Source organism: Camelus bactrianus, chromosome 25 (assembly GCF_048773025.1).
Source record: "Camelus bactrianus isolate YW-2024 breed Bactrian camel chromosome 25, ASM4877302v1, whole genome shotgun sequence".
Lineage (NCBI taxonomy): Eukaryota > Metazoa > Chordata > Mammalia > Artiodactyla > Camelidae > Camelus > Camelus bactrianus.
This window is the reverse complement of record NC_133563.1, coordinates 33,359,234-33,385,103: the sequence shown is the minus strand read 5'-3', so window position 1 is coordinate 33,385,103 and position 25,870 is coordinate 33,359,234. Positions and strand designations below refer to the sequence as shown.

At 40.5% G+C, this 25,870-nt stretch overlaps 1 protein-coding gene across 3 annotated transcripts in view; it reads right to left on the bottom strand.

The window, feature by feature from the left end:
- Positions 1 to 25,870, bottom strand: part of KHDRBS3 (KH RNA binding domain containing, signal transduction associated 3) — a 139,717-nt gene that overhangs the window by 71,054 nt on the left and 42,793 nt on the right. For all 3 annotated transcript variants that reach the window (XM_074353124.1, XM_074353125.1, XM_074353123.1), the window contains exons 2-3: positions 17,149 to 17,267; positions 2,794 to 2,910 (exon numbers count right to left, since the gene is read on the bottom strand). In XM_074353124.1, the coding sequence (XP_074209225.1) occupies positions 2,794 to 2,910; positions 17,149 to 17,267 (236 nt within the window). The remainder of the gene's footprint in view (positions 1 to 2,793; positions 2,911 to 17,148; positions 17,268 to 25,870) is intronic.

Genomic DNA, 25,870 nt, shown 5'->3' with positions numbered 1-25,870 from the left:
CAAATGTACCTGAATCTTGGCCATGCTGGTCACCAGGTGTGTGAATTTAGACAAATTACATGTAAGCCAAGATTAATTTGCAAAATCAACTTGGTGTTAACGTATGTATACTAATGCAGATCCACTGAGAAGACTGAGAGGACCGGTTGGTGCAAAGGCCTGGCCAAGGAGGCTGTGTGCACAGTGCCCAGGACACGCCTGGTGCGTGGTGGGCACTCAGTCAACGCTAGTTTCTTTCACATTTATGGAAAGTGGGCCAGAAAGAAAAGAAAAAAAAATTTGAAGAAAGGGAGAGCAAATATAAGTTACCATAGTATCCTATGTATTTCCTTCAAAATTTGTCAAGAATGAAAAGGACTATTCTTTCATGTCAACCATGACCTACTCCTTGATCTAATCAGAACATTTTCAATCATCTGATTGGACAAGCTGCCTTCCACAGCTAAGTCTTCAAAACTGGATTCTATGCACAGTAGTTCATCTTTGAAAGCATGAACTACTGAAATAAACATTTCTTATCTTTTTCTAATATGGAACCAAACTAATGCTTTTAATGAGAGATTATAATTACTGATTCAAAGGCAAACATTTTCATTTCTATTATAAACTTAAGCTGGAAAAGGGAGGTTTTCTAATCATAATCACATCCAGCACACAACTCCATAGACTGAGTAGTTATTATGCGACTACTTTTTGGGTTAATGGTAAGAGGCAATGTGGTGTTTGGGAAAGAATACCAGAGTTGGTTTTATGTTCTGCATTCAAATCCCAAAAGCAACAGATGGTCAGGTTAATTTACCCTCATCTTGAAGGGGTGACTTTAAAGCGGGATGATAACAGTTTAGTACCTACTGCTCAAAGGGTTGCTGCTGTAGTAATAAAGGAGTTTTTAACAGTAACAAAGGAGTCGTAGTAACTCTAAAGACATAAAAAGTCTTTAGAATTATTCTTAGCACATAATAAGCACTCAAATGGTAAATACAGTAACAATAACCATTATTACACAGCTACAGCTATCAACTATTCTATTGTTCTGTAATATAGATGATGTGGGCAAAACATCCAACGTGTTTGGCACAAACTGAAGGCTCAGCAGACCGAAGCATTATAGCGATCGTTACGCTACATGACCAGCTGATGTGTGTCAGTAATGGCCCCATAATTTCATCCAAGTAGCAAATACAAGAAGAAAATGAATTATGTTCACATTAGAATTTAAATGGTGAACACTCTGAAAATCTAAAAGGATGAGATTTTTAATATGAAGTAATGGAAATCTCTTTAGAAATAAACATATTATTAACTGAGAATTCCTGTAGACTGAAACTAAAATTAGTGAGAAGAATCAACTGAAGTCAGCACTTAAGAGTTCAGGCAGTGAGGCTCTGATTACAATGTAGCAGGTGGGTGGGATGATTTCCAAAAAGATGCACTAACTTCTGACCAGCTGACCAATACACGGTTCCACGCTCTCCCGACGGCAGGAATACATGAGTCGGGAATCAGAGTCACATCATTTGAGGCCGCGATGCTCAGTGAGCAGTTTGCCCTATCCTGGCTGGCACTGCAATCATCTAAACACCTACCGAAAGTGCATTTTGAGGTTCCACCCTAAACAGATTGGGGCAGGGGACTCTTATTATATAGCATCTATATGAGTCTGATACATAGCCAAGTTTTAATCAAATAACACAATGAACTTCCATGATTAACCCAGATAATATGTTCAGGTTCTCTGAGTTTCAGTTTTCTTGTTTTTCTGCTTTTTTTTGGGGGGGGTGGCGGGGGGCAGTGGTAATTAGGTTTGTTCATTTATTTATTTAATGGAGGTACTGGGGATAGAACCCAGGACCTCGTGCGTGCTAGGAAAGCGCCCTACCACTGAGCTATATGTATCTTCCCTCTGAATCTCAGTTTTCTTAAGTGTAAAATAAGGAAAATGTTATGTATCTGCCATCTTTTCTCCAAGGATACATGGAGTAATGCATGTAAAATGCCTCACAGTGCCTGAGTCACTGTGATTGTTCAATAAACAAATGGTACCTTTTTAAAAAAAAATTATAAAAGCTATTATTTAGATGGACTTTTTTGTGAGGAGGCTGGATTCTGTCTAAATTACTTTCTTTATCTGACACAACAAAGTAATAACAAAACATAAGCGACAGCACATGATGAAATGTGGAAATTTCCTTCAGAATTGGCATATTTAAGTGATCAATAAAAATAACAGTAATTTTAGCTTACTAAAAAAGGAGGCAGTTAGTGTGGCTACACCCAAGTAGAACAACTATGTGTTAGAACAGGAAGCAGTTATTAAAACATTTATAATCAATTTTGACTTGATAAAATACATACAATATCAAAAGAAAGGCAAAAAGAGCAAATAAAAGCATATACTTTATAAACGCAACTATACGAAACACGGGTGTAGAAAAAAAGACCTGAAGGAACTAATCTAAAATGAAAATAGTGATGGTGAGATTACAAATGACTTTTATTTCTCTACACGATAATTTCAACACCACTGTACTTTCTACAAGACACTGCTTCTAGAATCAAAACCACAGGTACTACTGTTTTACTCTACAAATGAAAGTAATACTAATAGATTTTGGTTTAGAATACTATGTATTTTCAAACTGGCCAGAGTGATCCATTTTTCTAAATAGTATCACAAATATATCACCACATATAGCATTTTTATGTAGTTTCATTTGAGATCCTAGTTAATGTTCATATAATACATTTTAACACAATGGAGGATCTAAAAGTACACTACATAACAAGTGTTACCTTTGCCTTGTCTCTCATGGAGCCTTTCCCAAGGATGGACATTTTTGTCAAAGTTTCTTCTTGTAAACGCTTCAAAGAATTGCCACGTGGCCCTAAAAGTTTTCCCACGAAGTTGAACTAGAAAAAATAAAAGAACAAATTTGTAACATTCATATTCGAAGTAAGGAAAGTAATTTATTTCCTGAATGTTAAGAAACATTGCAGTATGCTGCACAGCACTGATTAATGACAAATATTTAAGTTCCTGCTGCACGCATTACTCTATAATGCTTCCCACAAACCAGATAAAACAGGGGCTAAAAAATATAAAATTTAAAAAAAACCCCGATATATTTATTTATACCAAATCACTTCAATGATGGCCAAAATTTACAAACAGTAAATGAAGTTAGTTCCCAGAATTCCAAAGTTGACATGCTGACAATTTCAGCACACATTCAGCATCCACCAGGAGAAGTGCTGGAATGAAGAGCACTGGTGAGGAAGACCGATACCTGCTATCCTGTAATGGGCACCAGGCTGGTCACTATCAGTGTCTGGGTTCTTCTTCCTGGTCAGCACTTAATCCTCCGTAAGCCAACCAATGAGCATACTGGCCTGAGCGGGTTCTAAGACTTCAGGGACTTACAAGAGCTTGATGACAAAATCCATCAACGTTTCTGACATAACTGGCAATGGGAATGTGGACAACTGATCTGGCCTAGGTGCCCAGGGTTCTTTGCTTAACAAGCAGAGAAGTGAATTAAGGGGACTCTGGACTCTGAGAATAGCCAGGTCTCCCATATTCCTGCTGAGTAACCGTGGGCAAACCACCTAACCTCTCTGTGCCCTGGTTTCCCTGACTGTAAACTGGGAATGATGGATGGCAACAGGACCCCTGTAGGGCTCTTATGAGGATTAGATGGGTCCATGTACATAAATCATTGAGAACAATGCTTGGCACATAACAGACACTCAATAAATACACAACGGATGAATGAATGATTATTAGGAATCTCACACAACTTTTAAAAGCCTTACTATAATTATCAATTCTTCTTGCTCCCAAACAGAAAGTCAGCCCTATTTACCAAGAGAGAAACCGTTCTTTTTGGCAAGATTCTTGGTTGCAGACCCATGTAGTGGCTGCTCTAGTGTGGGCCCCCTCCCATGAGCCATGCCACAGCAGTGCTGCTGCTGTTTTTAAGAGAAAACTGTTCCTTGTGTTTCTAACTATGGTAACTAAAGTGCTCTTCCTGAAGTACTTGAAAAAAAATCAAAATGGCATTTTTTCCTTAGCCACTTTTCATTTTATTGGTCTTCAACAAAAACTAAATTATCTGTTTTTAACCTTTACATGTAATTACTTTTGGCTTTTTAAAATTTAATTTAAAGCAAATTACTTAAAAAACACAGAGGTCATACTTACAGAGTTTAAAATATCAAATACTACTACAAGGTGGGGGGAAAATCCGTGTCTCAAAACCCACCCTACCTCATTCTTGTTCCCTATTTTCTCGGCTTTATATTTCTGGAAATTCTGTTATTTGGATAGTGGGCCTTCTGAGTTGGATTTCTAAGTTTCTCTCTTATTTCTCTGTCTTTCTCTTTCACCTTCTCTCTCTTTTACTTTCTGGAGGATTTAAGTACATTTCCTACATACCCACTGATTCATTTCTACTATCAAATGTTTAATGACTAACAGTATTTTCTTATATTAGTTCCTTTATGGCATTTACAAATATTTTATGGAAGTATGTAAGTTCTTTTCTTTCTGAGGATGTTAAAGGCAGTAGCCCCACCCCCAGCCCCCACCATGGAGCTTACAGTGCCTGCTTCCTCCAACAGAGCCCCCTTCCCTCCCCGTTTTGCGAATCTGCTTCTTGCTATGTAATGGACTTTGCTCACATGACTGGTAATCCTCTGTTGCTCAGTCCACAAGGGCAGATGCCTGGTTTTCTCAGCCAGGAAGGGCACCCAGGGGTCTCACCACGTCTGCGCAAACTTTCAGCCAAGTCTCCTCTACCCCACACATCCACCTTCACGGAGACTGGTGCCCACAACTGCCGAGTCTTCTCAAGGCTTTCCCACACTAACAAGCACGTTTCTGGGTGACCTCTTGCCCTGTCAGCTCTGGTCATAGACCCCACCAATTCCCATTCTCTGCCCCATAAAAGATTAAGTGACCTGTTTGTCCCCACTGATCCACCAGAAAATGTCCCTTAGCCCGACATGATCAAACTCCATTTGAGCCTCTGTCCTGTCTCAGGTTCCTGAATGTGACGCACACGCGACCCTGGACAGGCACACGACTCCGCAACAGGCCCTCTGCTTCCAGCGACCAGCTTCAGGGTGAGACAATCTCGACCTTCTGTCCCTAAGTGCCCCCCCCCCCGCCACCCTGCCCACTGCCCCACACGTTCTGGCCTCGTCCACTCCCCCTAGGAGAGAAAACTCTCTGCGGTCTGACCTCAGAGACACTGACAGGCCTCAGGCTCAGAGTTCTCCTGGCAGTCCCTTTCCCTGACCTTCCAGAAATCCTTCCGAATAAGTCCGTGCTGCTTTAACTCAGGGTTTGTTTTCTGTTTGATGACCATGTTAGCAAGAAGGACACAAAGAACCTAAAACATTTCAGCCTTCATTTTTATTAATGATTTAATTAATGCATAGATTTGAATGGAAGGGGAAAGTGTTATCTCTAAGACCATTAGTATTTCTCCAGATGCCAATTATTAGATTATAAATATGCTATCACATTACAAAGGTTACATCTGTAAACAGGAAACTTCAAATGATTATAAAGATGGTGAGCCAACATACAGTAAGTGTACCTTTCACTGCATAATGTATAGAATCCAATAATTATGTTCTTCCTTGGTAAAGACCAAGGAAGAACTAGCTTTAATTGATCTAGACTGTATTTGTGACATGACACTGTTCTGTGGGGAACAATGACAGTTAAGCTGTCATTTCATAAACAACTAAGCCTCAAGAACATGTCACTGTCTCCACTAAAAGGTCTCCCTTAACTGGGCACTCACCAAAAAGCCGGTTAGCCTAACAAAGGGGTGCTTTACTGACCTCTACCTCCACACACAGCTGAGCCTGTAACCTCTGCCAACATAGCACCAAACACATTATCCTTCCAGAGGTCCTGAGCCCAGCAAATGGCACTGCCACCCACGCAGCAACTCCAGCCAGAAAGTTGACACTCACTCCATGCGGGCAGTGAGTAGGCCTTCTGTGTTCACTGCTCCGTCACCAGTGCACAGAGGGCATTTAGTCAACGTCCAGTGAGTCGTTACAGCATGACAGTGTTACCTCCTGAATCTCTCTTACACTTGCCTACTTTTCTGTAGTCCCACCACAACCACTCCGTCCAGACCATCACCATCTCTCACCTCGCACACTGCAGAATCCTATCTCTGTATCACCATCTCCTTCAATCAGCAGAGAGGGCTCAACACAAGGGTGACCCTGTCACATCTCTATTTAAAAATACAACTGTCCAGCCATCCTTTGAATGAAGCCCATGTCCTGGCACTGCTGTGCGAGGCCAGCTCACCTCCCAGTCCCGCTGCTCTCCTGCTTTTGATTTTAGCCATTCTCAACTTGTTTCTCAACAATACCAGGTTCCAAGAACTACCCATTTCAGCTCAGACGTAGAGCTGTAAAGAACATCACTCTCACTCTTAAAACAACAAGAAAACTGAACAGAACACCTCAGTTCTTACAGGTCTGACTCCCATCCCCGGGTAACCAGTGCTTCCACTTCCTATGGTGGCCTCAGGGTAACAGGTCTTCATATGTTGCTCAGCTTCCAAGATCAGAAAAGCTGGAGCCGTCAGGCCTCCTTAAAGCCAGGCCTGGAAGCTCGCATCTTGTCAGTTAAAGCTGCTGCAGGGTCTGGACAGTCTCAAGGGAAGGGCACCCCCGGGAGCACGGATGCTGGGAGTGGCCACAGGGAGGGGGGGCGCGCAGCACACCATAATGCCCGGCCGCAGGGAAAAGCACCAAGCAGTTCATTTATCAAAAAGTTAAAGTTTTAATATCCTCAAACATCACAGTCTTTTCCAGTCCTAGCAATTCCTGCCTACCTTCCTTTCCTTAAGAGGAGGTGGGGTGGTGGTCTCTCTGAGGGCAGGGACCCTGACGTACCCACCTGTGTCCCTCAGCCACAGCTGAGAACAGCACCGGCTTCTAACAGGCGAGCAGCATCTCACGCACTGGAAGTGGACGAGGAGTGCCAACCACAGTTAACACCCCCATAAACCAGTCACTGCCCAAGACTCAACTAAAACGAAACCTAGAACACAGCACACAGGCACAGAGGGAAGGAACTGTCTTACAAAATCTAAATGTTTATTAAAAATGCTCAAAAAGACATCTGAGAAAGACTGTAAAATAAGGGCTACTGTAACAGATGAACAATGTGATTTATTTCTACAGAGGTAGGTCTGAAGCAGGACGTGAGAAACGAGAGAGGAGATAAAGAAATTTAAAAAATTTAAAAAATGTGTGGACACAGTATAAAGTATACCTCTCAAGGCAACTGAAGAGCTAAGAAACTGAGAAAGGAAGGAGGCGGTGGGGGGCGGCAGTCCACGGTGCGTCCCATGGTGACGACAAGGGTAGATGCTCGCTACAGGGTGGCGTTGGGTGTCCTGAGATCTCAAGTCAGCAGCGAAGAAGCGTCCCCACCCACGGGCCCTCGCACTGTGTTACATACACGTGTAAAACAGATGCATGTGCGTGTGTATGTGCATGTCTGTATTTGTATAGTATGTATACATTTATTTATTTAAAAATTTATACTTGTTCTATCACTGGTTAATATTTCAGTACTTACTTAGGTCAAGAGATTCATCATTAATGATACTTGACATAGAAAAACAGGTCCCATTCTGAGATGACCCTCCTACATGAGACGGGACCCCAACTGCTCCCCCCGTCCTGGTGCGGAGCCCGCGCTGGGCGCAGGGGAAGGAGCGGCTCGTCTGTTTTCTCGCTTGTTTCCATTGCATCTGTAGTGGCCTTTAAGTCACAGGCTCTTCTGCAATTATCTTTGCCCATTTAAAGTTTACGTTAACTACAACGAGGACACGCAATCCAAGAATCCATAACCAGGCACATGTAACAGTTACATGCCCCAAGTACTGAAAGCAAATGAGTAATTAAAACTTGGTGGGATCTTCCGCCCTGGAGAATCTCCTCTTTTACCTTGGGATCCTGTCTCAGTGTGCACACAACTGTGCGGCACTCACATGAGCCACTCATGGCACTAGCATTAACTCACGTACTAAATATTAATCAATTGTAATTTCTTGAACAAGAGCATGGACTCCGGAGCCAGATTTCTGGGGTTCAAAGGCTTGTTACTCACTAACTGTGTAACATTTAGCAAGGTACTTAACTTGTCTGTTCTTTATTTTTTTCATATGTGAACAGGAGATAATCATTCCCTTCTCCTAAAACTGTAAAGATTAATACACATAAAATTATTACATGCAAGGTCCTTAAAACAGTGCCTTATATGATTCCCTAAAGCCACATATATACCTTAAAACAGACATTCTGGCACGTCCTTGTAACACCCAAATGTAAAACTATACGTGACATCTCTCTTTGGAAAACATCACCCCGCGCTCGCTATCCAGACCTCACTGAGGAGAAGGAACTAAGCCCTCCAGGAACACAGTTGGTCTGTCATCTCCACATTCACCCAATTCCTGCCCAATGGCAAGACTGAAAAGAAAAGAAACGAGGTTCCTTTTACGTGTCTTCTCTCTGCTAATTAAAAAGTTTAGGCTCCAATAATTCCACCAAAACACACAATGATTAGTTAAATAAATCCAGCTTTTAGATGGCATTCAGAGTACTGATCTCATCTCAATTAAGCCAATGTCATAACTACGGAATTCCAAACAGTAGTAAACCTAACAACAGACTCGGGACCACGACACTCACATGAAATGGAGCAGCCTCTTCGGTAACAAGACACCTGTTTTTTAGGGTAGTTAGTAACTGAGTCAAGTTACGTTACTGACAATAATTCTCATGATTCTGATAATCACCTCTAAAGACAATAATCACTTTTCACATGGGAAGCTGAATTTCCTGGGAATAAAAGTCATTCCAAATTTGTATTTAAATCAATCATTCCTAAATATTAAGAGGACTTTAAAAAAAGGTAAGATCTTTAATAATGCAGAATACTTTCTACTATATATTCTACTTGTTCATTTGTATCTGTCATAAATCTTTCAGGGCTCCTCCTAGCCTCACAAAAGTCTACTGCACAAGTGCAGCACTGAAGGCTTTCCACCCTAGCCATCACCACCGCAAGGAATCCACAACCTGCTACTCCCCGTAATTAAATCCTTCTGGCCCAACAGTTACTCCGCCCATCCCCCCCGATCTCTGCTTGGTAACATCCTGAACTTACACTCAACAACTACTTTAATTCCACCTGTAACTTTCTCCAGAAATAACTCTCCCTCACTCTTTTAAATTCTTGCACTGTCCATCTCCCTCTTACTTTAGTTCAGTCTCTTCCCTGTATTATTTAGTAAAATTTACTGTTTCTCCCGTTAGATTGTAAATCCCTGAGAGTAATTAGGACCCATATTTGATTCATCATGTTTCCGGCATAAAGATTTCTCAATAAATACTTGTGGAATTAAAGTTCGTTTTACCCCAAATCAAATGGCACTAGTCACCATAATTTTTACTGATTTTCTTTGCCGCAGTAATTATTGCTCCATATTAAAGCTACAGATAAATACTATTACTTAAATTTAGTAGTTTGCCAACCACAAATCACTAAGTATTAATGGTAGCGGTTGAGATTATTTGGTATTGCTCCATTTATTGCAATTTTAACATAGTATCTACTTCCAAATGGTAAACAGCCCCACTCATTTAGACATCAGCAACTCTAAAAACCAATCAAGTACAGTAACACAAGTGACTTCTTCAGGAGGTGATATGGAGAAAATCACACACACAGGCACGCAGAAGTGAGACACCACCTGAAACAGTCTACTTTGTGTACTTGTCACCCCTGTATGCTCAAAACTGGATTATATTCTTTGGGTGGGGGGATGGGTGGATAACAAAATAAGACAAGCAATGCAGCCTATATGTAAATAAGTTTGGAATTGTTAATCCAGAAAGCCCCAGACTGCAACAGTCTGGCTGCAAGTGTGAAGAATGGGATGGAGGATTTGAAACCAGCTAAGAGGCTATCACAAAAGCCTGGGTGACGGATGGCAGTCGTCTAAACTAAGGAGCGGCAACGGAATGCAGAGATAGAAATAAATGAGAATAAATTTAGGAAGTAGAAGTAATAAACTATATGTCATGGTATTTCAAGAATGAAGGGGGAGAGATAAAGGAAGAAGTCAGTAGACAAAAATGATGTGCTAGTTTTAGGCAACGGGCTCTTAGGTACATTTGCTGTCTGCCATTCACTGAAATATGGGACACAGGGAAAGGTCCAGGTTTGCCAAGAGGAGAGGGTGTGAAGTTCACTTATGGAATATTCATGTGGATGTGGTTCAGGAAGCATTTAGCCTGATGAGAGAGAGAGTGGAGATGTGACATCTGGCGAAAGAAAGGTAGGAGACCACAGAACCAGCACACGTAACAAAGAGGACTGACCCCTAAACCTGACTGCCTTCCCCCTGTAACTGTGTCTCAGGATCAATGTATACACTTCGTGCCCCTTGTTGCCTGTAATTATGTGTCAATTTCTTGTTTTGATAAAAGTTCATAGTTTAGTCCATTGAATGACTATCAGCCATTTTACTCCACTGGGTGGGGGTAGGGGGTCCCAAAAGAGAGGGGTTAAGCTTTGTTCATATTTCCGGGGTCCACCAGCACACTTGTGCAATGTTCAGTTGATCCAACTGGGAGGTCCCTCATGGGACCCAGAGCCAAAACAGTCAGTACAATAGCACTGAAGACATCTAAGCCAGTCACACACGGCTAAGCACTAAAAATGTTTTACCTTTTGGCTCTGCAGTGCTCATAAGGGTCTATCCTTTACCACCCCTCAACAGTGAGCACTGATGGAATAAAAGATTTACACAGAACAAGATTCATCACAGACTTCAATTTCTTAATGTACTGCACTGTGACCAAAGTACATACATGGAACGTCTAGTCTTTTAAATGTAATGAAATTTTCTGGGGCTTATATATAACCAAATTATGTAATTACTTATTTGACTCAATAAAATAGTAGCAGTAATAACAATAAATGCCCAAAACAACATGAGTAAATTCTTTCACGAGCCCCTCAATATATGTGTGGCTGTTTTTGGAGTCCACTTAACAAATCTAAGTTCAAGTGCTACTTTCTGGGTTAATACTTAAGCATTTAAAGTAAGTAAGGGAAAAGTCACAACATAAGTTAAGATTTGAAATTCCTTTACAATACTTTTTGAATGCTATCCTATTTACAAATACCACCTTAACTAACTTTCCGATTCTCATGGCACAGGGGCCCAGAGAAGACCTCGGAGACGAGGACAAAGGTAGCCTCTGAAGCCGTGTTCCTCTCATCTCTCCTGACAGCTGTGTGGCTCCAGTCCCCTCTGAAAACACGGGTTGTCGATGACGGCAGAGGGCTGGCCTGGAAGGGACTTTGCTCCTTCAGTTTCCGAAGGTTCTATAATCCAGAGAGGCCTTTCTGTTTCACCACAGGGTCCCCTGACTGAATGGATACTAGGAGGGACACTGACTGTGACTTACCATAAATATATGCATCTTTAAGTAATTATTTTTAATGTCAGGCTTCCTCGACGCCAACAAGTTTCAAAGTCCCCTGCAACCAGCCACATGAGCTTCGGTGCCAGCACTCAAGGACTGACTAGCAAGTGCAGGACCACGTCATGCCCGCAAGCAAACCATCAACTGAAATCATTTCCAACAATTAAACACCTGGAGAAGCCCCCCTCACATTGTAAAGCAGCTCACAGGTCACCTTCTGGTCTAACGTCAAGCCCCGCACTGGCCGACTCCACTCCATACCCCGCTCTGTCATCAATGAGTTTATAAATCCCCAATAAAAATTGGCACATCTTTTTTTTTTTTTGATTAGGTTTATTTCTATTTGGAGGAGGTACTGGGGATTGAACCCGGGACCTTGTGCATATTAAGCATGTGCTCTACCACTTGAGCTATACCCTCCATCCTAAAATCAGCACATCTTATTGAAACTAACCTGCTCAGCCAAGTACAATGGCTGGTGGTTTCTCAAACCCCTTGCCCTGTGTCTCCCTGTCACGGCCACCTTCATCTCACCCTGTCTGACTTCTGACCCCGACCCAGCCAGTGCCTCTAGAGCCTTCGGGAGGGCTTCTGTGAGAGGGCCAGCATGCTCCCCTGACTTTCCAGGGCACCCCAGCACTGACCTCCTCACACGGTGATACACTCATTAAGTTATTCACCTGTATTCCTCACAAAACTGAGAGGCTCCTGTGACAAAAGAATGTGTCTTAATCAGTTTTGCTTTCCCAGCACTATTCCTGGCTCAGAGAAGACCCCAATGGATGTTAGGTATACGAATGGATCGATGGGTCCAATGACGAAGGAAACACTGAATTAAAAAATCAGTGTAAAATCTAAACCACAAGGCATCTAAAGGTCCTCACAGACAGGGCGTCTTGTTCCAATGCTGATTTGGCACTTACATCAACTCTGTTATATCTAGTCATGCCCAGGACCAAGGGTTGGGGTCTGTCCACAGGAAAACTATGGAGGACAGTTTCTATAGCTTAGTCTTAAAAAACAAAAACCAACAAAAAGAACCTCATGAAACACTGTTCACTTTGAGTTTTACACTTTCCAAGCTCTCACATACACTCATGAGAGCAAATGTATTTGGGGTTTTAATACTAGGAGACTCATGTTCAGTGTCGTGCCATTAAAAGAGTGTTGAAGTGGTTCATTAAGAGAAGAGAAATTATTCAATTAATGGAAATTGTTTTATTAGACATTAGAAGCTGGAAGTGTCAAGTCAGCATCAATTCCATGCCGAGCTGCACTCTGCCCGCTGCTGTTCCGGGGGCACGTACTGCCAGTGCTGCCAGCGTCCTCTGGCTCAGTCTATTAACTGACACCAGCATGAAAGCTTTCTTAGAACTGACGCAAGTGCTGTATTAGCCTTTACATGGGGCTGGCTTGAAACTTGAGAAATTATAAGCAGAAATATCCTTTTCCACATTCTGAAAGCAGATTTCTAAGCAGCCTACTTCAGACATCATAAGTGCTTGAGATGAACTCTGCTCTCTGTGAGGCACAGAAATTATAATTTGTCTTCCCCTACTCTCATCAAAGCTGACACTGAAAAACAATATTTGAGATTTTCTTTCATACACTTAACTCATATACTTTACTCCATATCCTCACTCATACACAACAGAGTATTGACTTCAGATTAACCATCTACTGGACTATGGACTATTTAAAGACAGGGACAGAGTCTGGTCACCTTTCCACCTGCTGCACACTGAGCATGGAGAGCATATCAAGCATGGTGAATCAACTTATAAAAGTCTCCATAAGCCATGCTTTGCTTAGTAATTAGCATGTCAATAAAATGTTCGTAACAGTTTTCTGTTTACTAAAAGGTATATCCTCAGTTTTGCAAATATGACTAAGTACCTAACAGGCTGAATGTCCATAGGTAACAACTATAAACTGTTAAACACTGAACAAAATACAAAAAGCAACTATCTAAACCCTCTGGAGAATGATGAAAAAACAAGGGAATTCTGGAAGGGAGTCAAGACTTGGAAGAAGGGAACGGTCGAATTTTAGAGCTTTTAGTCTGAGTAGCAGAGTTAGAGGCAACCATAGTGCTGAACTGTGTGGGAGGAACACTAGAAATGACAGTTAGACATGGGGAACCCAAATTCTGTAAATAAAATCTGCCAAAATCCCTAACTGACCCCTGAATCACATATGCCAAAAATAAATGCAAAAAGTCAAACTAAGAAATGAACTGAGATTTGCACTCCAACCCAGCAAAGTCTGCAGTCCAAATCCAAAAATATCCACATTCCTCTAAGAAACATAACAGAATCCAGTTTCCACAATATAACACTCACAATATCCAGTACACAATCCAAAATTACTCAACATACAAAAAAATGGGAAAAGTATGACTCATTATCAAGATAAAAGAGTCAACTCTAAGATGAGTAAGATTTTAGAATGAGACTTAAAAGCACCTATTTTAATTGTGCTCAACAAAACAAGATAATACAACACCTACAATAAACAGAAAATCTCAGGAGAGAATAAATGTTTTCAAATACATACATTTATATATGAATCAAATATAAATTCTGAAACAACTAATCACATCTGATACAAAAATGTTATCTGACAGGCTTAACAAAAAAATAAAATAAAATAAAGATAACATAGAAAAGAATCAACGAGTTTAAGATACAGCAGTAGAAGTTATCCAAATTGAAGAATAGGGGGTAAAACCTAATAACAAAAATGAACAGTCATAGGAATCTTCTCAAGAATATCAAAAGGTTGAAAGTATGCGTACTTAACGTCTCAAAAGGTAGGGAGTGAGAGGATCAGAAAAGTATTTGAAGAAGCAATAGCTGAAATAATATGATGAAATATTATGAAATCCCTTGAAAAACAAAACAATTTTCACAAAAGATGAAACAGAAACTCTGATTAGTGCCTTGTCAATTAAAGACAATGAAGAATTTACATTTGGTTCATATGTAAATATACGCATTTGAAAACATTTTTTCACCATCAAACTCCAGGCCTGGATGGCTTCACTAAGCGAATTCTAATACTAAAGAAGAAACAGCACCAAACTGACATCTATGCTTTGAAACAAAAAGGGGAAACAAAAACTTCTCCCCTATTTTTATAATATGTAGACAAATATACCTACATGTTTTATATGTAGATATAAAAATTTTAGGCCAGTATCACTCATGAATATAGATGCATTTGAATCCAACAATGTATAAAAAGGATAATACCAAGTAGGGCTTAACCCAGGAATGCAAAGTTGGTTTGAGTCAGACAAACTGATCAATAAAATTCACTGTATTAACAGTATAAATGAGTAACATCCTGTGTTCATTTCAACAGATGTAGAAATTTATCAACAAAATTCATCATCCAGTCAGTATCAAATCTCTCAGCAAAACTGAAATAGAAGGGAACTTCCTTTACCTGATAAAAGGCATATACAAAACCCCCGCAGCAGTTAACCATGCTTAATGGTAAAATACTGAATGTTTTCCTGATACTGATGGGGAACCGGAGAAAAATGCCTAATCTCATCACTTGTATGCAAGTGTTATACTAGAGATCCTGGCCAATACAATAATACAAGCTAAGTAAATAAAAAGTATAAAAATTGGAACAGAAGAACTAAACTGTCTATGCAGATGATACGATTATGTACACAGCATATTCTAAGGTATCTATGAAACAACTTAATAGAACAAGTAAATTTATTAGCAAGGTAGCAGAATACAAGGTCAAAATACAAAAGTTTGCGAGAGGTAAAAAACTGGAAAATAAAATTCTGAAATATTCATTTTACAACAGTGTTCAAAAACCATAAAACATTTAGGAATAAGTTTAACAAAAGACAAGACCTTTACCCTGAAAAGGACAAAACGCTGATAGAAATTTCAAAAATCTAAAAAAATGGAAAGATGTATCACATTCAACGGAGGGGAGACTCAATATTACTTAGATGTCACATCTCCCTGAACTGATCAACAGATTTAATGCAAATGCAGTCATAATCCCAGCAGAATGTTTTGTGAAAATTAATAAAATAATTCTTAAATTTATACAGAATTACAAAGGATCTATGTCCAAGCAATCCTGAAAAAGGACAAAGCTGAAGGGACATTGCCTAACTTCATGTCTTACTATAAAAAGCTAGTCATGAGACACTGTGGCACCAGCATAACGATCCATCAATGGATCAATGAAACAAAATAGAAAGTGCAGAAACACGCCCTCGCTTACATAGTCGTCCAATTTCCATCATAGGTCCCGACAATCAGCGGGAGTAAAATATCTCTGAACAAATGATACAGAAAAAACTGGACATCCATATGACGAAAAGAATGAATTCTGACTGTCTATCTCACACCATACACAAAAAAGAATCTGAGATGTATCACAGACATAAAACGGACAAATCTAATACAATGCTATACAATGCTATGATAAAGGTTTTAGAGGAAACACAGGAGACTGTCTTATAACTTATAAAGGACTCTAACATTCCCTTTAGGTTGGCAAAGATTTCTTCATTGGCAGAAGGTAAAAATCATAAAAGAAAAACCCAACACATTAGATGTCATCAAAATCAGATATATAAACGGCCAATAAGTGCATGAAAAAGTATACAAAATCATTCGTCATTAGGGAAATGCAAATTAACACAAGAAAATATCAGCACACTATCAGAATGGCTGAAATTAAAGAGACTGACATCATCAAATGCGGATGCAGACATGGAGCAACCACAACTCTGCATGCATTGTTCTAGAAATACCACAAGAACCACCATTTGGGAAAAAAATTATGACAATTTATTATAAAACTAAATACACAGCAATTTAAATCCTAATTATTTACTGAAAACAAATGAAAACATATGGTCATAAAATGACTTGTACAAAAATGTTCACAGCAATTTAATTATAATAATTCCAAAGTGAAAACTGCCTGGACAGATGTACAAATAAATTATGGTATATTCAAATAATGAACTACTGTTCTGCAATCAAAAGAAATTAACTACTGATACATACAACAGCGTGCACAGATCGTGTACACGGACACTCAAAGAAAAAAGAAGAGTGAAAAGAGACCAATTTAGGCCAAATCTAAGAAGATGACCAAGATTTTAGAATTAGATGGACTTTAAAGCACCTGTTAGAACTGTGCTCAATGACATGAAATAACACTTGCAATGAATAAAAATCGATCTTTTTTCTAGAATAATTATAAACTACTTTAAACATTTATGTGCTCTATACTAAGCATTTAACATGGATAATCTTATTTCTTAGCAATCCAACCTCATCTTACAAATGAAGACACCACAGCAGGAAGATGCTAACAGGCTGTCCACAGTCCAAAGTGTGACTCAGGAGCATCATTTTTAGGCTCCATAACTCACACCGAAGTCAAACAGAAAGAACAGAATCACTAAGTACATTTTTAACTAATTTTAAAAGCATGCCTTTTGGGATGGGGGCGGGGTGTTGTGCTAAAGAAAACACCAAACAGAGTAACATCTGCTCCCCTGTGATACAGCTGAACACACCTGCAGGGCAGACCTCACTGGCTTACCTTAGGGAACTGTTTTACGGGAATTAGCACTTTCTGTCCCAGCTTCATGTTCTTATTAATCACCACATCAATGTACTTCTCTTCGTCCTTGCTTTCTCCTTTTTGAAACTTTTCTATTTCTGTGGAGGAAAAAAAAAAAAAAGTACCAGTGAAGTGTCTGACAGATTCCAGAGGCCGGGAGTTCTCAGCTGTACTGTGGCATGAAATCAAATACAGGATACGGACTTTAGATGGCTACAATGTTCCCAAGTGATGACATGGGTCCCATTTTATCAGTAATTCTTCACCTGTACAGTGGGAAAAACGCACATGCCATTGCTCTACAGAGTCAAATCGTCCCTGCCCCAGCTAATGGAGGGGAACTCTGGACCAGCCAACAAACACAAACATACAAATAAGTTCTTTGAGGCCTCTGGAATCCTAGAAGGCTGATCACATAGCAAAGAAAAGCCAGAAAGTATTCTCAGTGCAGCATTACCAAGTACTGACATCCCTGTTTATCAACCCTGCCTGGCTCTCCAAGGCGGATCGCATCAAGAATCGATTCTCTAAGATGACATTAAAAGCCCTAGACAACCTTCTGTCAGTCGACCTCCCCAACCAAATCTTCTCACAGGTGACATGGACCAACTACAAGTTCATGTCTTTGTTAACGCTCTTTTCTCGACCTGTGATGCTATTCTGATGATCTGTTTCATACACCTCCTTCAAGATTCGACCACATTAAATACTACTGTTTACGGGCGACCCTCCTTTCCTCCACAGAGCAGAGCAGGAGAGGGAGACTCAATCACTCCCACCGCGACACTCACAAAGCACTTTATACCCAAGTCTGCTCTCGCTCCCAGGAGAAAAAAACAATGTGGCGCCCCTCTGCTACAGACAGTCTCTGTGCCCACACCATTCATACATTGGAATGAGTGATGGCACTAGGAGGCAGGTCTTCAGGGAGGAATCAGATCTGAAGTTAGAGCTCACAGGAAGGGACAGCCACCCTGAGAAGACGCCCCATGGAGCTCCTTCACCCCTTCTGCCACAGAGGACACAGGGAGAAGATCGCCATCTGTGGACCAGGAGGTGGAACTTCACCTGACACCGAATCAGCACGCATGCTGACCTTGGACTTCCAGCCTCCAGCACTGGGAGGAACACATTTCTTTTGTTTATAAGCCACCCAGTCTATGATGTTCTGCTCCAGCGGTATGACTGGAGTAAGATAACAGTCACCGGAACATAAACTTCTTTTAGGTAAAAATTTTTTCATCATTCAACAAACATCAACTACTAAGCACCTACTATGTGCAAGTTCCACATCTAGGAAAATATCAGTATGCTGTTTCCTCTCATTATTGCCTATAGCATTTGGCTGGACAAAGGGTACACAAATAGGTGCACGAGGCACCGCTGCACAGATGATGACATGGACTTGCACACCACAGACTGACCACAAGGTAGCCAGGTTCAGAGAAGGGACCAAAGTAGGGAGAAGGAAGGAGAGATGCTACCCGTTGTATAAAGGGACACACATATTTATTTCTTTTGCTTGTAGAGCTGGGAATATTTAAATTTAATATGCATCATATTCATGACAAAATTCAATCCTCATAACACATGACAATGGAAATTCAGAAAAGTTACTTTGCTGATAATTGGCAGAGGTAGGATTTACCCCCAGGTCTGTCTGTCTCTAAAGACAGTGTGCACTGCAGTCTCTTTCATTGTTTTTTTATGCCCCATCAGACAGATCTGTTGGTGTTGGAGAGTTGGTTGGTGTCAGAGAGCACAATACAAGAGGGATAAGGAGCAATGGGGGAGAGACAAGGGGGAAAGGACCCGAAGATAAAAAAGGGCGGCAAGAGGAAGGAACAGCCAGTTAGCTCTGTAGCTTCTGACCAAAGCTGCTAAGAATAAAGATAAATACGAAATCTCCAAATACACTGATTATTTTGTCTGCTGTCTTGTATTATCCTATGTTCTGATCCCGTAAAACTGATCATTCTATACAGAATCTACATGGGAATAATATACATCGAAACAGAAATATGTTAAATGTAAAACTTAGCATAGGTAATTCTTGTTACTACTGTCCAAAAAAAAAAACAAAAAACCCTTTGAAGGGTACTTTTAATTTTGATATTTTTCTATAAAATATACATACAGTAAAAATTTAAAACAGTATCATAGGATATAAAATTAAAAGAAAGTTTCTCCTGTACCCACACTCCAGAGGTGATAATCTTACACACTCTACAACCTTACATACTCCTTCAGAAATTTTCCATGAATAAATCAGCACGTGTGCATGCACACACAATGCGTCTAAAAATTGTAGAATAGTGGCTATGAGCTAAATGAGTTTTGTCTTCCTCAGTAAAGAGCAGTAAGTCACATGTCATCTACTCCATTGCGTACGACAATGCATGACTTCAGTTTTAATTAGTCAAAGAAAAAAACTTCACACTAACTATTTTTATTTATCCATTTATGCTATAATTGGGAATATCTTTAGCATAGTTAGGAGATGTAACAAAATGAGGTACACTGGAACTTCATAGAGAAAAGAATTTTTCATGTATGTATGTTTGTCGAAATAGATTTTAACTATTTTCTTTTTAAATAACAAAGCATTTTTAAAACTTCTGAGAACTTACAACTTATGCATAATATACTATTTACTTCCTCCATCAGAATTCAAAATGTCACTCCTTGCATCAGTGACGTTTATTTAGCATTTGAAGTAACACAGAAAGTGATAAAGGTAAGATTAAAAAAATTAGAAAAATTATCTATTTTACCATGTAGTACATTGAAGTTTGAGATATGCCTATGATTTTAAAAAGGAAGATAAAAGTGAAAAAATATATAAAATACCTAGTTTCCTCTCTAGATAAAGTCAACTTTGCAAATCTTACATTGCTAAAAAATCTTGTTGCTACCTCAAGTAAGCTTTGAAATATGATGAAATACAACATTTCACTGTTCAAAAGTTCTTTTAAAAAATTAAAGCCTGATGCCATGTTTAAGCACGCAGGCTTGAATGCACTCCACCTATCCCAGCACACAGCAGTGGAGGGAGCCCCCCCACCCTGTCACGAGAGTAAAACAGATTTCGGTTTACATCATGGCTATTCTATTTCTCTCAGGGCCCTGTGCCCTCCAGGGATGAAATTCAAAACTGGTCAAAACTTTCGTTTTTAGGCACTGCTCAATCAACAATTCTGTATTTTCTACTTGACTGAAGATTATAAGTAGGTTGATGTGTTCATGAAGTCCAATAAACATAATGCAAAATAATGGGGCATGCACATGATGACCTATGTATGAGATCTTGAAACTGTCCCTAACTGGGAGTTTCACGTTCCAAAATCCACGCTACCCTCCCTTGGTCTTCCCAGGGAAGGGCAGACACTCGACACCTACCTTAGTAAGCTGCAGCATATAAAGGGCAACCACATACTCAGATGTTCAAGGTCGAACACATGGGGGATTTGACTTTCACTAATCCCAGATTACATTTGTTACATAGTTTAATGGACAAATGCCATCTTCCAGCTTAGAAATAATAAGCAAATATGTGATTAGGTTTTAGACAACGTAGGGGATTAAAATGCTGTATTTTCAAACGATGGACACCGGACTCCTGTCAGCCCGCAAATCTAGTGTCATTTATGTCTTCTTTGGTTTTTGTTTTTCCATTTCGTTTTTGTTTTTGTCTTGGTCTAGTCCCAAGCTCCCTAAGCAAGGGCCAATCATCATCTTAGCCTACCAAATACATTAAAATCCATAATTCTCTAAAAAGCAGCCAAATAATCTTTGAATTTAAGTAAGTTAAATTTCCAATATAAAAAAAAATTTAGCAATGTAAATGCAAATTTTCATTAAAACTGCTTAAATTCTCTCACAGAATCAAGCACATCTAAATTGACATTTTCCTTTGTTGCAGCAATTCTATTTCTACAATTTTACCCGACATACATACTTGGATAGATATTTATTACGTACAAAGTTATCCATTCACAGCATTGTCTTTAATAGCAAAGCACTGGAAATCATCTAAATGTTTATAACTAAGAGCCTGGTTACATAAGCTAGGGCACACCCATACAATGAAACCACACACAGCTGCTTTACAACATCAGGAAACTCTTTATGTTCTGGCAGGAAATGGTCTTCAAGAAATACATTGTTCAGTGTATACATACACACTGTGTAAAACATTATGAGAATATATATTCACATTCACTTGTATACACACAGAAAACATCTCCCTACTGAAACACATAAGAAACAAATAACAGTGGCTGCCTGTCAAGCGGGAGGAAACAGGAATAGGAGATTTTTCACTGCATCTCTCTTCTACACTGCTTTAAAATTTAGAATCATGTGAATATTTTACCCTTTAAATTTGCAAAAATTTAAATCTTTAACCAGTCTTTTTGTAGATTTTTTTAAAAATACTAAAAGAGAATAAAATAAGAATTTATACAGAACTAGCCATGTCTATATTTTGCATCTTGGCTGAAAATCCAGAGCTTCACTCTCTCTTAATCATTTATTAAGTTCTTCATTAAAGTATTCTTTCACTGAAACTATGATGAGGAATTAACCTAGACTGCTTACCCCATTTGAAGCAACAGATATGTTTCTGAAAATTACATGTGCAATATTTTGAGAATCCAATAATACTTTAAATGCAATGGGGTTCACATGGTGGGAGAGGGAGGAACTGGTATCTATCCAGAAACAGCTGCTTGAGTTCTGATACACTGGAGAAGCTGGAGGAGGGCTTGGAATAGAAGATACAAAAATCTGTGGCATTTCAATAAATACAATGTACACAGTGCTGCAGAAAAGACACTAGCAGTTTTGGAATTGGGAAAATTTTCAAGAAGCTAGCAAATACGTGCTAAATTCTTAAAGGATGAGAAATGGAGCTTGCCAGGGCAAGAGCTAATGAGTTCTTCCATGAAGTAAAGTAACTCTGGGTAACCCCAGTTTACCTCCTTCATCTGAGGAGTTAGACTCTACAGCTGACACGTGCAGCTCTGCTTTTCTTTCCCCTTTCCTCCTGTAACAGTACAAAATAGAATAAACCTCACAAGTCATGACGACAGAACCCTGTGATTGCAGAGCCAGTCAGTGAGCCAGCTGAGACAAGAACTCAATTTCCTGAGCCCACATCCTGGGTTCCTGCAGAAAGACTGAACAGCTTCAGAGTGAGAAGGGGTTGGTTCTCTTTGGCAAACACAGAAAAGAAGAAATGAGGACAAAAGCATGAAAAGGCAGGCTAAGTTCTTAATGTCAAAACTGAGTTACTGGGGTTCGGTAACAACAGGGAGATCCTGCAAGTTGTCTGCTGAAGAGTGAGGGATGAGAGCCATCCTTAAGGAAAGTGGTCCTGCAGCTGAGTGCAAATGATACGGATGGAATGTGGAGAGAGAGGAGGCGGACTAAATCAGAGCTGGATAATAAAACAATCCGTCGCATGAACAACAAAGGAGGGAGGAACTAGAGGGTTTATTTACATTTCAAGTGGACAGACAGCCATCAGAGAGGCAAACCCTTCCTGTTCAGAGAAGGCATCACACTGGTTGAGACCCAATCAGAGTAAACACACAGGCGCCCTTGTGCCCTCTGCCCTCCCATATCCTCCACCCACAACTCCCGTCTCTGTCCCAGCTCCTAAAGCCGCAGCTCACTGGGGCTCCGGCTTCTGCACTTGTTCTCCAAGACTGGAAGTCTCCTGGGGACCTTCTGCCTAACAGCAGCCTTCTCTCTGGTGCCTCTGCCTAAATAACACTTCCTAGAAAGGCTGTCTTTGAATCCCCTGCCTAGTTCTCCTGAACGACACAGCATTCTAGTGCAATGCTCACCACACGTGTGCCTTCCTACTCAATGTCTCAGTGTCTTCCCCAGCAGACTGCTAGCTCCGCCTTTTAACTCCTTTCACAGTGCCGGGCACGTCGTCAGGGCTCGTGCTCACAGGTGCACACGGGCACCGCTCACCACCACAAACAACACACACGCACCTGGCTCTACCCGCTGTACAGTATTTCCACCGCTTCATCTCACATGACTCTGACAATATTCCAACAAAGTGAACTGTTACTCACATTTTGCACATGAGAGAAGTTACAAAATACATTTCTAAAAGTCACACAATTAGCAGGCAACATTACCAAGACTCACACTCAGGACTCCAAGTCCAGGACACTTTCCCAGCACATTCCATCGACAGGTCATTAGAACCTGTGCAGCCAAGCCCCCAGTAAAGCCTGTGGTACATTGTGCTTCTGTGAAGGAAAACAAACATTCTTCACAAAACAGGTCCGTGAAAGAATGTATTAGTGAGCCGATGAATTCTTGTGCTAAGCCCATATGGAATTTATCCTCTAGGATTGGAAATTGTTAGTGAGAAACCCTGATACTCTGCAACTCTGCCTATTCCTAGAGCCTCTCTTCTTGCTCGGGTGCAAGATCCGGGGAACAGGATTCCAGAGGAAACAGATGGCATTTCAAGCGGAAAATCTGAAGAGAGTTAACCAAGGGCCCATATACACAGGGGTGGAGATCCTGCAACGGTAGCAGCGGAGAGTGGTGTAGTTGGGAAGGGAGGTGTTACTGCCCCAAAGCTGGAAGCAGGGAGTGGCAGGGAAAGGAGAAGAAGGGAGACAGCGCTGCAGAGGCCCCGCAGGGGACGTCACTTCTCCAGAGGGAAGCAGCCAGCTCCTGCTGACCCTACAGGGAGGCGCCAAAGGGAACACACACTGGGATCTCACCTCCTCCTGCAGACCTGCTGCTGGCGGCCTCCTCCTGGGAGGGGCGGACCAGGCAGGACCAGAGGGTAAGAGCCTCTGCTGATGCAGCCCTCGGCATCCGCGTCGGCCCCCTGGGCACAGAGCAGAGGGCGGAAACGGGACCTGATGGGGCGAAAAGCAGCTCTCCAGCCCTACACCCTTGGGAAACTGAAGGAAGCTTCAAAAAGAGTTTCTGATGTCTCCTTCACACACAGAAGTTCCCATTTTACCACATGTAATATTACACAGCAAAATACGGAAAAGCAATGGAAGTCATTTTAGAAATCACTTATTATGACAGCACTAAGGAAATAACTATCGTTATTACTTTGTTGATAACGACTCACCAGGAATGGGGCTGCGTGTTTGACTAGAAGTCTCTCCCTCTTTATTCTAACGAACCTATGATCTGTCTGTCACCTTCACTTTACAGAATAAGACCCTGAGGATTCAAATGGGTAAGAAGTTGTCAAAGATTGGATAGTTTCTAAGTACCAAGTCAGGATTCACATGAAGGTACAGCTAACAGCAAAACCCAGCTTATTAGTCATTTACACGCTGTAAAATAAAAATCCATGAAAGGTTCAGAAGAGTATAAAGAATACAACCCAGCCTGCAGAGGGAAGCGCTGAGGAGACAGTAACCTGGCCAAGAAGCCCCCTTTCAAGGCCCTTAACTCTGTGTGAAACTGTTCAAGGACAGGAGTCAGCCTGGATCTGCAAGGAAACAAGAAGTCCAAGTAAGAATGAAAATACCTACATGCTCAACATTCAGAAATCTGTTTCAAAATAATACGAGAGCCCAGCTGGAGGATTTGAATTGATCTTAAAATATATAGTGTTCGCAGCCACTGTAAATTCTATCTGACAGATGACTAAAATGTTACTGCGGCTGCTGGTCTGAAAAGAAATTTTTTAACCTCCAAAATGACAAATGTTTTCACTAAGGAATTATATAAGGAATTGTTTTATTTAAAGCAATCCAAACCTAACAGAACACCTATTAGATTCAAACCAGAGTTGAATATACTAAAACCTGTCCAGACTAGATTGATTCATAAAGCTCACGATCTTGCAAATAATCTTCCATAAACAGAAATAAACGGCACAGCAGAGTGGAGATGCATATCACCATCTAATAAGGATGAACAAGCTCATCATAAATACATAACAATACACCATCCAGAGAGCAGAAAAAAGTCAATACTCTAAATATTAAAATGCTTGGAAGTAAACCTATTTTTATAAAGACAGAGCTAATATGTGTACACAAAGTATCCTTAAACACACACACAATGCATACGACTAAACATACACACAAGAAAATGACAGTCAAATTCCTCCAGGAAGGAAAAAAGGCTGAATGGGAGGCAGGAGGAAGGAATTACAGCTGAACCCTGAGCAAGGAAGGGGTCAAAGCGCTGATCCTCCCTGCGGTCCAAAATCCATGTATAATTTGGCCCTCCAAATCCACGGTTCCTCCGTATCCACAGTTCTACTTCTGAGGATACAACCAGCTGTGGGTGGCAGCTCTGTGGTATTTGCTGTTTTTAAATAATCTGTGTATAAACGGACCCACATAGTTCAAACCCATGTTCAACAGTCAGTTGTAATTCCACCATCGTGGATAATTAACAAAAACATAACAACACTATTGGCAGCTGGAATTTATTTACTGACTGTTGTCCAGGTATTTTATTCTTGTTAACGACGGAGCAGAGTAGATACAACCTTCACTGCACAGAAAAGCAACAGCTGCTTACAGACATCCACTGACTTAGCTAAGATCCCCGGGCAGACCCAGATCTAAGATTTCAACCCCAGTGTATCTGATTCCTAAATCCATGCTCCCTCTAGTTTCTTGGTATTACTATAGTAAAGGGATCCTGATTTTCAGTGAGAAAAAAATTCTTTGGGTTATTTTTT